At 45.3% G+C, this 12,706-nt stretch overlaps 1 protein-coding gene across 1 annotated transcript in view; it reads right to left on the bottom strand.

Moving 5' to 3' along the window:
• Positions 1 to 11,861, bottom strand: part of LOC137144806 (RING finger protein 112-like) — a 39,650-nt gene extending 27,789 nt beyond the window's left edge. Inside the window, exons 1-2 of the mRNA XM_067535293.1 lie at positions 11,622 to 11,861; positions 11,304 to 11,489 (exon numbers count right to left, since the gene is read on the bottom strand). Of these exons, the coding sequence (XP_067391394.1) occupies positions 11,304 to 11,489; positions 11,622 to 11,861 (426 nt within the window). The remainder of the gene's footprint in view (positions 1 to 11,303; positions 11,490 to 11,621) is intronic.
• Positions 11,862 to 12,706: the final 845 nt, after the last annotated feature.

Raw genomic sequence — 12,706 nt, 5'->3', positions numbered from 1 at the left:
AACTCACCCTGCAGGCTTCTGGAATCTCACACATCATAATAGTCTGTACCCTTACGTTCATCCTTTTTACAAGACTGTGATAAATGTTGTACAAAGTCTGCCTTGCGAGGTATCATTTGAAAACTCATAATCTTCTGGGCATTATTATCCTGGTAAAATATATGTGTATGTAAAGTTATCAAAGTTACTCTGTAAGACATGTTCCAAGTCTCGGGAAGCAATTTCAAACCAATTCCTAAGAGGTAAAAGGCAAATTGACACCTCATCCAGGTGTCAACAAAATCAAATGCTAAAATGGCCATTCTTTGGCAGGAAGTAGGGTGTGAGTGAGAAATTTACATCTTGGAAAAGGAACAGCTGGTGGTTCCCATCCCCATAGACTTTCTGTCTCCTGCACCTCAGCTGGAGATGATTTTCAAAGAGAAAAATAACTATAAGAAATGAGAGCAGAGGCCACAGATCATCTCTTATCCCTTATTGCCCAGGGCATCAGCAACTTCTGAAGGATGAGGAAACACTGGGGTAGGGGAGGGGTCCTGGCTGAAAATATTCCAGCCAGTGAGACTGCTGTAGCATGTGATGAGAGACACCTTTGCTTTGAATTAATTTAGCTTGTTAAGCTAGGCTTTAGTTGCATTTTATTTTCTTGTAACTATTTCTGTTTTTTATGCCTCATTACTTGTAATCACTTAAAATCTCTCATTCTGTGGTTAATTAACTTGTTTTATTGTTTTATCTAAACCAGTGTGTTTGGATTGAAGGTTTTGGGAAACTCCTTTCGAGAGAACAGGATTCGTGTATATCATTTTCTATGAATGAAATGACAGACTTTACGTAAGCCTGTATTGTCCAGGAGGGTGGGTAGCACCAGATGCACATTTCTGGGGAAAAATCTGGCACTGGGAGGTCGCTGGTGTTGCTCTGTAATGTAATTCATGGGTGGCTATCTATTGTACTCAGACAATACAGCTGGGAGAGATTTACATGCTGGAGGCTGTGTGAGAGCTGGCCAGAAGTGGTAACTCTCACGTCGAAACAGTGTAAGAGGTACCCCAGGCTGAAGAACTGAGGGGACACAGCTGCTCATCTGTCCAGATTGTACCCTGGGTAATGTCACAGCGAGCAGGGCAAATTGTTGCCTCACTCTTTTTAAGGTTAATAATGTTTTCATTGATGGCCAATTGATCTGACTGTGATAAGGTTCTTCCCGCAGAATCATGCTACACAGAACTGACAATATTGAGTTCGGTATCTCATGGGGAGTCTTGGAGTGGATGACAAGAACACTCACACTGAAGGCAAAGTAAAGCCTTAACTATCTTTATTAAAATAATGAACAAAGCCAGAAAAGATCCCAACCACATGAAAAGATGGAGATAATACAACATTGGGGCTATCTGTGGTTTCTTTTTTGACATAAGCATTTAGAATTGCATGCTCATACACTTTGTCGAGCACCTGGGGGTAAGAGACAAAAGGATCAGCCCTGTCTCTGGCATGCCACAGTGTCCAACGGCCCAAGTTCCTCAATGAGTTGAAGGGGCAAGTAGTGGAAAAGCAGGCTGCAATAGGGACGCTCAGGAAAAAACAAGGCCTGGACCTCATGGTGACTGCCCTGGGTTCCCAGGGGTTCCAGGACGCAAGCGGGTTACTGAGCTGGAAGCAATTAAACAGATTTATAGATTCCAGGGCCAGAAGGGACCCTTGTGATCAACCAGTCTGACCTCCTGCATACACAGGCCACTGGACTTCCCTGAATTAATTCCCAGCTGGAGGACCCATAACTGCACTAGCTCTGATCGAATTAGCACACTAAAAATAGAAGTGTAGTTGTGGCGGCACAAGAGACAGAGGGACTGGCCGCCCTGAGTATGTGCCTCTGGTTTCAGATGGATACGTACTTGGGACAGCTAGCCACTCCTGTTACGCTGAATTCCTTTTAATTGCTTGTATTCAGAGAGAGAAACCAGCACAGGATCATAGCGAGATGCAACACAGGGAGCATCTTTATTGAACTAACACTAAAACTAGCCAGGACTGGCTGAGCTATCCCCTAATAGTCTCACTCTTGTTAGCTATGGCAACAAGCTAAGCTCTGTTGCTACGGCAGCCTAGGCAATTAGGCAAGACACAAAATACACAACAACTCCCACCACCCAGGCTGCCAGGGATACATTCTATTATTAGTGCACTAGCTGAATGGCAGCTAGCGTAGATGTGTCTTCTCAGGCGGGAAGTCATGCCCCCAGCACAAAGTGCAGACTTATCCTGAGGCAGGACCAAGGAAACCTAGATCATCCCTGACACATCTTGTGTAACCTGTTCTTAAAATCCTCCAATGACAGGGGTTCATTTATAACAGCCCTTAGCATATTAGAAGGCTCTTATAGTCCGCCCTCAGTCTTCTTTGTTCAAAATTAAACATGCCCAGTTTTTTTTTTAACCTTTCTGCATAGGTCAGACACAGGTAGGTCTTTCTGGCCTCAGTCTGAAAGATTTAAGAGACTCAGGCCTGCAGACCCACCCAGAGGTATGGGTCCAAGCCTGAGTCCTGCTGTGACATGGACCCAAGCCCCACTGTTTTGCAGTCTGGCTACAGCTCAAGTCTGGGTGACTAGATTCATGTCTGGAGAGTCCTCCAATGCTATCCCACAATCCCCTGAGCCTGTGTTTCCTGGCCATTCTATCAGAAAACTTCCCCCTCAATTCCCAGGAACCAGAAGTAACTGCCTGGTTCAAATATGCTGCTTGGTGTTTAACTCTTCCTTTCCATGCTGCCTGCTCCACCAGAAACACAGTGTACTTATTGTGGCTGCCCAATACCTCAAACACTAAGATGCTAGTTGAGTGGCAGGGGTACTGCAACTGAGAGGCAATCCCTGTAGGAGCTTCAGCAGCTACCCCTTGCAGGTGCTAGCCCTGGTGGGTCCCAATAACCACCCAGACACGTGGCTATGGGAAAGGGTATTTCTCTAGGGCTGGCAGGAAAGGAAAAGGCTGCAGTTATCTAGGCACAGAGGGTTCAACAGTTACAGTTTAAGTGAGCAACAACATAAACGTTTGGGTCCTGGGCAGTCCAGCGGAGAGTCAGGGTTCTTCAGGTTTAGTGCCTGAGGAGCCGTCTCTAGCCCAGTCTCTACTCCAGCAAATAGGAACTTGAGAGTTTCTCGGCCAGGCTCAGTTAGTGTTTCTCATGGGGTCCCTGTGCAGTGGCTCCCAGCCTAGCCATGGCTGCCCCCCAGAAGCCCCACACAGACCTGCACCCAGCTGTAACGTCTGGCAGTCACAGCCAGTTCCACGTGCGGCTCTGTCCACAGTTCCTGGGGCTTCTCCCCAGCTCCCTGCTGCCCTCCAGCTCCCGCTCCCAGGCGTCAGTCTCACTTTCTCTCCCCCGGTTGTAAAGGGAAAGGCTAGAACTTCATTTTGGGTACATATTTCCCCCACCCCTGATACTGAGAGGAATATTCCCACTGACCATGGGATCAAAATCCTCACATTAAATAATGCAAGAAAAAGATTTAAGAAAAGAATGTCAGTGACCAAAGAGCAGAAACTCACTACAGCAAAATGAGAGATTCTCTTTCTGTTGTCAGATGTCTCATTTCTGCTGAAGCCAGAAATGTCCCTATATGTTACTATATGTAGCGTTGTTGTAGTTAAAAAGTAGTTAAAAAGTCCTGTAGCACTTCAAAGACTAATAAATTTAATTTCTGCAGGCATAAGCTTTCGTGAGCTGCAACCCACTTTGTCAGATGTTGTAGCTGTGTGTCACATCCAATACATTAGAGAGACAAGGTGGGTGAGGTAATATCCTTTATTGGACCAACTTCTGTTGGGGAGAGAGACAAGTTTTTGAGCTTATTCAGAGCTCTGCTTATAGTGCTTTAACCTGAAGACCTGAAGAAGAGCTCTGTGTAAGCTGGAAAGCTTGTCTCTCACCAACAGAAGTTGTTCCAATAAACGATATTCTCTCACCCTCCTGCTCGGTCTAAATTTTACTCCCATTTATCCTTTGGGTGAACCCTTTTCTGGCCTCTTTTCAAGTGGAAGTTCTCCTTCCTCCTTGATGACAAATTCTTCTCACCATTTCACTAAACGATGAGAAGTGAAATTCCTTGCTCCGGCTTGGTCTACACTAGAGAGTTTTGTCACAAAAGTCACCTTTTGTCAACAAAAGAGTCCTGGCGTGCGCACTGCAATGACCCTTTTGTTGAAAAAACTGCCCTGTTTTGTCGACAAATTAAAACCACTTAGACGAGAGGCATAGAGCCTTTTCAGCAAAGTTTAATGAAAAAGCATTCGTGGAGACACTGCCCCTAAGATATATTGATGAAAACAGCCTCCTGAGTATCCCACAGTGCCATCATGACCACTCTGGTCAGCAGTTTGAGCTCGGCTGCCTGCAGCGTCCGCCCGTCCCCTTTCACAGCCCCTGAAAGTTTTTCAAGTTAACTCACCATGGAGAACTCACTCCACAGGACAGCAAATGCAGTCCTGCCCTGCCCCCGCCTGCCCTAAACTACCAGGGAAGGTGTAACTCCTGATGTGCCCTGCAGAACCAGGAGGAAGGCGGAGGCTGTGTCCCTCTCCCTGCCCCCGCAGGTTTACGGACCCGTCTCTACTGAGGGGCCATGGGGGATGCTAGCTGTGAGCTGCCTGTGCTGCATCTCCTGCCTCGGAATTGGTTGCTTCCAGCTGCTGTCTGAAGGTAAAGAGACAGCAGGAGGGCAGACACACTCATTGTCCCCCAACACACACTGTCTGTATGTCTCTCTGTGTGTGTGTGTCTCTCTCTCTCTCACATACACACAATCACTCACTCACCATGTCACACTCTCTCTCCTCTGTCCCTGCTTTTGTGGGCTTCTTGTGTGTGCTCAGCAGTGTCGGCTTGGCTGACAGGGCAGTGGAAAAGCGACTGTCAAACTAGTAGCAGACCCATGGAATGCTGGGATTCAGAAACCTCCATCCTGTGACGCTGGGCCTGTCTGGTGAGGCATTGCAAACCCTTCCCAAAGCACCCTGAATGCAGTTGCACAGTGGGATAGCTACCCACAGTGCTCTGCTCCCTTTGTCGACAAACGAGTTGAGAATGTAAATGTACTCCACTGACAGAAGGAGACAGTGAAGACACGCAACAGTGATTTAATTACTGTGGTGGCTGTATGCCGGCAAAACTTTTGTCGACAAAACTTTCTAGTGTAGACAAGGCCTTAATCTCTTAGTAGACACAAGTACCTCTGATTCCATGTGGAATTAGAGCTTGAGGATGGATGAATGTCAAAATCTTGGTTCTAACATGCTAGTAAAAATGGTTAATATCTCTTTAGCACAGAGTCCTGCCTTGGAATTGCTAACAATTAAGAGTTTGAAGGCTAGTAAACAAGCTAGTATCCGTTTTGATGCTAATTACCTGACTGACAGGGGGAGACAGGTTTCCCTGTAGCTGTTAGCAAACAGGAGAAAAGCAAGTTAACCCTGTGTAAGGGGTCTATTAGCCCATTACTGAAACTTAGTGGCTCTTTTTGGTTGGCCATCTCTGGAGGAAACAGGACCCTGAAACAGACACAGCCTCCAGGGCCAGTGGAGAAAGACCAACTCAGGTCAGCCTGATTGACAGGGCGGACAGGCCAATGAGGGAGCCAGGAGGACAGAGGGAGCTCAGCCCTCCCAGTGATCTGGAACTGCCTGCTTAGGCATGCCTGGGTAGAGCTGACTGGAGCCAAGGACAAAGCAGCCTGCAGCTGGAAGAGAAACACAGTAAATCTGGGCTGAGCTGACCCGACCCACAGCAGCAGAACCAGAGGGGCATCCCAGAGAGCCGAGCTGAGCGCAGCCGCACGGAGCAGAGTGAAGTAGGAACTGGGGCTGGAGCCGTCTGAAGCTGGGTGCGGTGAGCAGCTGGGGAGAACCAGGGGGAGCCTGGGAGTGTGTGCTACTGCCAGAAAAAGTATCTAACTCTCTGCATCCCTGCAGAATAGCCAGGGCCTGGACAGTGGGCCTGCGACATGAGACACGGACTGTGAAGATTCCCTACACGTTGGAACACTGTTTTTGGTGCCCCCATGCCAAGGGGAAGTGTTGGGTGTTTCCTTTAACCTTTTCTCCTCTTTTCTTATATTTTTATTTGATTTTTGATTGCTGTTTGTTTAATAAATTGTATTGCTTTGTATTGTATACAATGATTAGTGGGTCAGGGAAGTGCCCAGTGCAGAGTTAGTAGTCCAGAGTGGGAACACCCAAGCCCCTGCCCTAAGGGACCACGGCAAGATTGGGGGTTGAGCCCAGGAATTCTGGGCCCAGCCTTGTCAGGGTTACAGAGAACCCACCACACAGGAGAGTGGGAAGGGAACCCTCGAGGTCAGGTGGGTCTCTGGGTAAAGGGAGTGGAAGCAGGGACTCAGATCCTTTTGCTAGCCAACTCAACCGGGGTAGTGTATAAGCAAGGACAGTTCCCCACAATAGCGGGCCCATTCCCCCGCTTACACCTGGAAAGGCAGAATGCTTTTATTGTTTCATCTCACTTATGGCTAGAACACCAAAACCCCAAGGTTATTAAACAAACTAACATAGACAAGTTATCTGAACAGAAGGCATGGCATAACAAAAGTGCTTGTAAATGCACTCTTGTAGTAAATTTAACTCTTGTAACCAATTTGTTGCTGATATCAAAAGCTGTAAAAATGAACAATGTCCATGATCTTTTGAAAAAAGGGTACATAAGAACACACTGTGTAATGAAAAACCTTATGGTTATGCTCTTTTGTTAAATGAAAATTCACTTTGTGTTGAAAAGCCTGGTGATGTTAAAATTTCACAGCTAATGTCTGTAACCAACCCTAGAACTCTCCACAGCAGAAAACCCATTGCAAGCTTAGACTGTTGGACAAAAAGGGAAACTGAGGTACAAAACCTCATAACCTTCATGGCTAAATGTCAGAGTGAATGCCCTCTGGAAAACATGAATGTCTATGCTCAGTTGACATGTAGGCCAGACCCTGGAATCTCTCTTCCTTGTCACACTGGCCAAACTCAGACTTGGAGATCAGGGTAGCTCCCTCCATGGGTGAGTTATTACTCTTCAAAGACAGGTTTAGGAACATTCCTTTCCTTGTCATAATTCTCCTGAGACTGGGTCATGATAATAACCTGATTAAACAAAGTTTATCTATCACTTCCCATAAACTGCTCAGACACATACGTCCCTTCTCCACAGATCTCCCTGTTGATTACAGGTAATATAGGAGATTCTCATCCATACTCTTTCTTGGACCGGGGTATGATATTAAACTGGTTAAACATAGTTACTATGTAATTACCACACATACCCAAATTGTTATACACTGGACAGGCTCTCTTCCAAATTGTGCTGTTCAGAGAAGCTGGACTTCCAGGATGATAAGCTTTCTGCTGTTCTTTTATTTCTTCGATCTGGAGTTTAAGTCTACATTTACAATGATGGCGGCAAAATCTCCACTGCCAGATTGATCTTTCAGGTTCGATTGAGTGGTCAGTGAGACCCGCACAATCAATCCGGAAGTCGACTGAGTAAAACCACCCCCTGAAGTAGCATAGCGCTGCATTGACGGGAACACTGTTCCGTTGGCTCAACGCAGTCTGAACAGCGTGCAGAAGGGAAGCTGAGCAGTTGACATCAGTTATGCAAACTACTCTGCGTAGTTTGAGTAACTCCCATCGACTGTTGCCGAATCGCTGGGGCAGTGTGAACAAGCCCTCTGTCTGGTAACTTTCATCTGAGCTTCCAGCTTAAAAAGGCTATGTATCTGACTGAAAATGGTTCTTAGACCAAGATTCCAGTACAGTGTTTGCAACCTAAACATTGGAGCACTTACTAAGACACTGAAAGTGAAATGAATTACAAGGAGTAGAACTGATTTTTCCCCCATTGTCTACACTTAGAGCTCGAGAAACGCAGAAAGTAAAGCACATAAGTAGTTACCAACTACATTAAATTTTTTAAAATTCTTTAATCCCTCAAGCAGCCATTCTGTAGCTGTGTGTCTGCCGTGCTGTGAGTCCTTCTCTTCCAACTGGTGAGTAATCTTAGCTCCTTTTCTACTTACTCTTTCATATTTCTGAAGGGGGCAGAGTCTTACAAACTTGAGTGCCTCAGTGAATTTCATTGGAGTGATGTTTGCTCTCTCAAATCCTTACAGCAAAACACTAGAAACCTCCTTCCAAGCTTTATATTTATCATAACTCTTTGTATAAAACCAACCTTCAGTGCAAATAAACCCAATCCTATATAAGCCATTTGTAAGCTTTGGCTGCCAAAATATGTTCATTGTGGATCCATGCTGCTAACATCCATCATTTAATTACACTCTAGATAGTGATTTTTTTTTTGTTTGGTATCTCAGCTATTTTTGAACCATCCATTTCACCCCCTCCATTTGTTAATTAATGCACAGACTGTCTCTCTAATACTACTTTCCCCCTTGACAAGCCTTTAAATGTTCATCTTAACCCCTGTAGTTTGGCATCAGCTCATTTATGTTAGTGGTAAAATGATGATCAAGTTACAGCATGTAATCTGAAAATTTATTTCATGATGGAAAGATCTCCAAAAATATCATGCCTGTGAATAATCTAGAGCAGTGGTTCCCAAACTTTTTGAGTGGAAGCCCCACTAGTTAACACTAGGTAAAACATGCCCCCATCCTGCCCTGTCACTGGCCATAAACACATATAACCCCTATAAACCCTATAAACACAAAAAATGATAATAACACCACCAGATTACATAATAATAATAAATGACTCTTACCTGAGTAAGAAGCTAAACCTTCCCGGGCACAGCTGCCACCGCCCGCCCTGTGTGGCTTCCCCTTTTCCTGTCCCTCAGGGACTGAGCATAATGAAGGCAGGCTCTGGCAGGTAGGCTGTGGCTGCTACAGGCCTCCACCGGTGTGGGGCTGCTCCTCTGCACTCAGTGGCCTGGCTGGGGAAGCTGTGGGGGGGCCTGCTCTTCTGTTCCAGCCTGCGCAGAGCTCGAGGCTGCTGTGCCTGGTGCAGAGCTCAGGGGGCTAAATCATCTCAATATACTGAAGCCTCATGGACCCCCTGGAATCTTTGGCGCCCCCCAAGGAGGTCCCGCCCCTCAGATTGGGAACCGTTGATCTAGAGATCATGCAGCTGCTGTGCTGTCCCTGTATATAATGGAAACCCCTTCAAGCCAGGGGATGCACCCCCAGCACCCTTAGTTCCAGCACCGATGACTCTTTTTTTTTTTTTAAACGAAGTTATAAAACCATAGAGTACAAAAACGATTCCAAAGCCCTTTTAAAAAGGTTACGTGTCTGACTGACCAGGAGTGAGCAACGAGGAGGAGGGGGAGGGGATTACTTTACAATTCTTTTATCCATAACAGTATGTAAATGTATACATTTCCAGCAGTTCCCCATAGACCCTTATTTGGTTACAACGGCACCTATAAATGAATATTAACAACTACAAAATACATACAATTATACCCACCCCTCTTTGTTGTTTACACGATTACCATTCACCCTAAAACTTATAAATTTTCCATTAACATTCTTTAAAATAAAGGCCTGCCAGTGGGGAGAAGATAATAATACTTCCTTCCCACCAAATGACCTTGCACAGGGGATGCCCATAAACTTACCACCCCGCCCCCCCTCACAGGTTGTCAGGAAGGAAGGAGATAACAATCTCTAAGATTCACAAAAACAAAGTTTCCTGTAATTTAGGCCTGGCTACTCGTACAGTTTTCAAAGTTAAGTATAAGCAACATACCTAGTCCAGCAGATCAAATAGTGTCTGTTAGGGGAAAAAAAACAGTCTCCAAAAAAAAAAAGTTGTGGTTTTTATACCATTCTGAGTCTTTCAAAGTCCAGTTAGCAACGTGATTTGATCACTGTACCCTACCCCATATGTTCCCTTTTGTAACATGCACAACTGGTTTTTTTAAATCTGTACAACTGGGGTACTTTTTAAAATTTTCCTGTTTAAATGAAACTTTATGGTCTTCTTATAGTATTAAACAATAATGGCCATACATAACAGTCCTTAATGTTACTCTCTGACTGCAGAACCTTGCAGATATCAATAAATGGCTTGGGGGGGCGGGGTAATGCTAAAATAAAAACTGGGTGTACCACAGTCATAATAAACACCCATTTACTATGGGTAAAAACACATGACTTAAATGTTTGATTGTTCTTACAACAATTTTTTCAATAAAATATGCTGAAACCTTAAAACATTTTTAAAATAAAATGGTTGTACTACAAACACAGCACACACTCTACAAATAACATTAGTTGTTATTACAACAAATGCTTTTTAAAAATATGAAAGGAATTTGATTTTATTTTGGTTGTTGTTAATAGACGCTTTTAAACCTGTCATGACTTTAAGTTGCTAGGAAAAAAATGATCCACCAATTCCTGAGGCTTTATTTTAAACTGTCCAATAGCATTCAGTCACCCCCTTACTGTAAGTGAGACCCCGCAGACCTATTACCAGATAACTCTAGCCCCTGGTGAAAACAAAGGTTGGAATTCAGTGGGGGTAGAGGGGGGAGGGTTGGTGAGTCAGATCCAAGTCTCAAACATTCCTGGTTTGTTTGTTTTTTTAAAACACTTTTTGTTTGTTTGTTTTTTCCCACAGGTTTCTACTACACACATTTCAGCTTTTTGCTGTAAATACACAAAGACACAATAGCTGGGTTCTCACAAAAACTTTTTTTTTTTAATTTAAAAGACACGCAGCCACCTTGAAACATTTATCTCATATATATATATATAGATAGTCACAAAGCCCCTTTTCAGTATTTTTCTTTACAGCTAACAAACTGGATATCACGTGTAGGGCCCCTCACCATTCTCTAACTTAATCCTTTTGGATTTTTTACAAATAGTCTGCTTCCTAAGTAAGGCTCTGTAACTTTTTGTGTGGACCACACGGTCCATATAACGCTCTAAACAGGCATTGTCCGGTTTGGTCATTTTCTTTAAAACACCGCATGGGTCTTGACCAAATTGCACAACCTTTACCAAAGTCACCTCTCGTGCTAAATGTTCTTGAGTTAAGCAGAGACATTGCATAACATAACTTATGGCAATAACAGAGTTCAACAAACTTTCAAAACATAGTTCAGCACACAGGTCCCGAAGTTTGCAGTTTATATCCTCTGAAGTCCAAGTCACACAGTCATGGTCCCATTGGCCTGGAGCATCTATGACACAGCCCTCACAATCTTCAAAAAGCTTTTCCCTAAGACAGTGATTAAGGGTAGCATAAACAGCAACACATACAATAGCCCGCGTGGCTTTTTTATGCTCACGACGTGGCTCAGTTTGTTCCATGCCAAGACTCCTCTTAAACTCCATATAGGCATCATCCTCGGAGTCATCCTCTTCATTGATTTGTATCGGCGTTGAGCAGAAACAAGACAAGCCTGATTCATCTACGCTGTCTGATGCAACATTGTTTGTGGTCACCTGCCAAAAAATTTTCAGAAAAGAAATAGCTGTAAGTCTCTATGGCTTGGCTTTTGTTTTTGTTTTTAGATCTACACTACCTGGCTCAGTTACTAACCCCATCACACACCCCAACCATGCTCGTTCCTTTACCTGTGACTCGTTTCTTCCTTTGGCTTGTCCCGGCAGTGACTCCGTGGGGACAAACAACGTAAGGCCATCTGGCTTGTTGGGCACTCGAGTTTTGGGTTCTGGCGTGTCAAACAAAGGCTGAGACAAGGAACTGTCCTCCTCGGAACTGTCGTTAATGTAGTGCTTTCTACGCCTGGGGGCCAAGACCTTAGGAGGCAAAAAAAATTCCAAAGGCCTCACGAGAGTGGTGAAGGCGTCCATGTTCTCTCTGTGTTTTTCCGTGAGCTATGAACCACACGGTCTTGAAAACGAGACACTTTAAAGGCCCCAAGACTTCCGGGGGCGGTGCTGCCGCCCGAACATCCCCATTCATGCACTTTCCCTTCTGGGACAGCCTAAGACCACTGCGATTAGGGGAGGGGCCGCCCTGCTCCTCCCCATGCCCTTTCTGGGCCAATCCCGCTCTTGGCATGAAACGCACGCCGATTGGCAGAGGGGTCGCACTGCCTGCTTCCGGTCAGGTGGCTATCTTGACCAGAAAGTCATAACCCAAGGAGGGACCGGATATCCGGTGACCAGCTGGGCAGAACTTGTGGTGAAAGGGCGGGATTAAGGGTCAGGGGGCAGGGCCTACGGATCAAAGGGGCAGGCCTCCTGGGGGTGGGGGCGGAAGTCGGGTGACCGTATGGTGCAGGACTTCCGGTGACAAGGGCGGATGGGGCAGGACTTATGCCCTCAGGTGGGTGGGGTTAACGTTTGATTGATGGTAGGCCCCTTGTACTACTGCCTCTACTTCAGCTGCTTGGGCAGAATGGGGGCAACCTGGTCCTTGGAGCATCTCTCCGTCATTTACATGGATGGCTCCATACCCTGTTCAAGGATGCCCCTTATGGTAATAACTTGAACGGTCTGTAAACCAAATTACCAGCCCCTTCTGTTTTGCCTCTCCAAGTCTTTTGCCTCCCTGGACTGGCCATTTAATGTGCTTTACAAGGGGAGTGGGCAGGTATGCTCCTCTCCCTCTATAATTAGCCCATATGGGACTGGTGAAACCATTTGTTCTTTTTTAAACTCTGCTCCTTGATTTACTAGGGTAAGAGTCCACT

The sequence above is a fragment of the Emydura macquarii genome, unplaced genomic scaffold, assembly GCF_026122565.2.
Source record: "Emydura macquarii macquarii isolate MOO-44397 ecotype Brisbane River unplaced genomic scaffold, CSIRO-AGI_Emac_v2 contig_3485, whole genome shotgun sequence".
Lineage (NCBI taxonomy): Eukaryota > Metazoa > Chordata > Testudines > Chelidae > Emydura > Emydura macquarii.
Note: the sequence above shows the minus strand (reverse complement) of the source record. Positions and strands in the feature narration are given on the sequence as shown.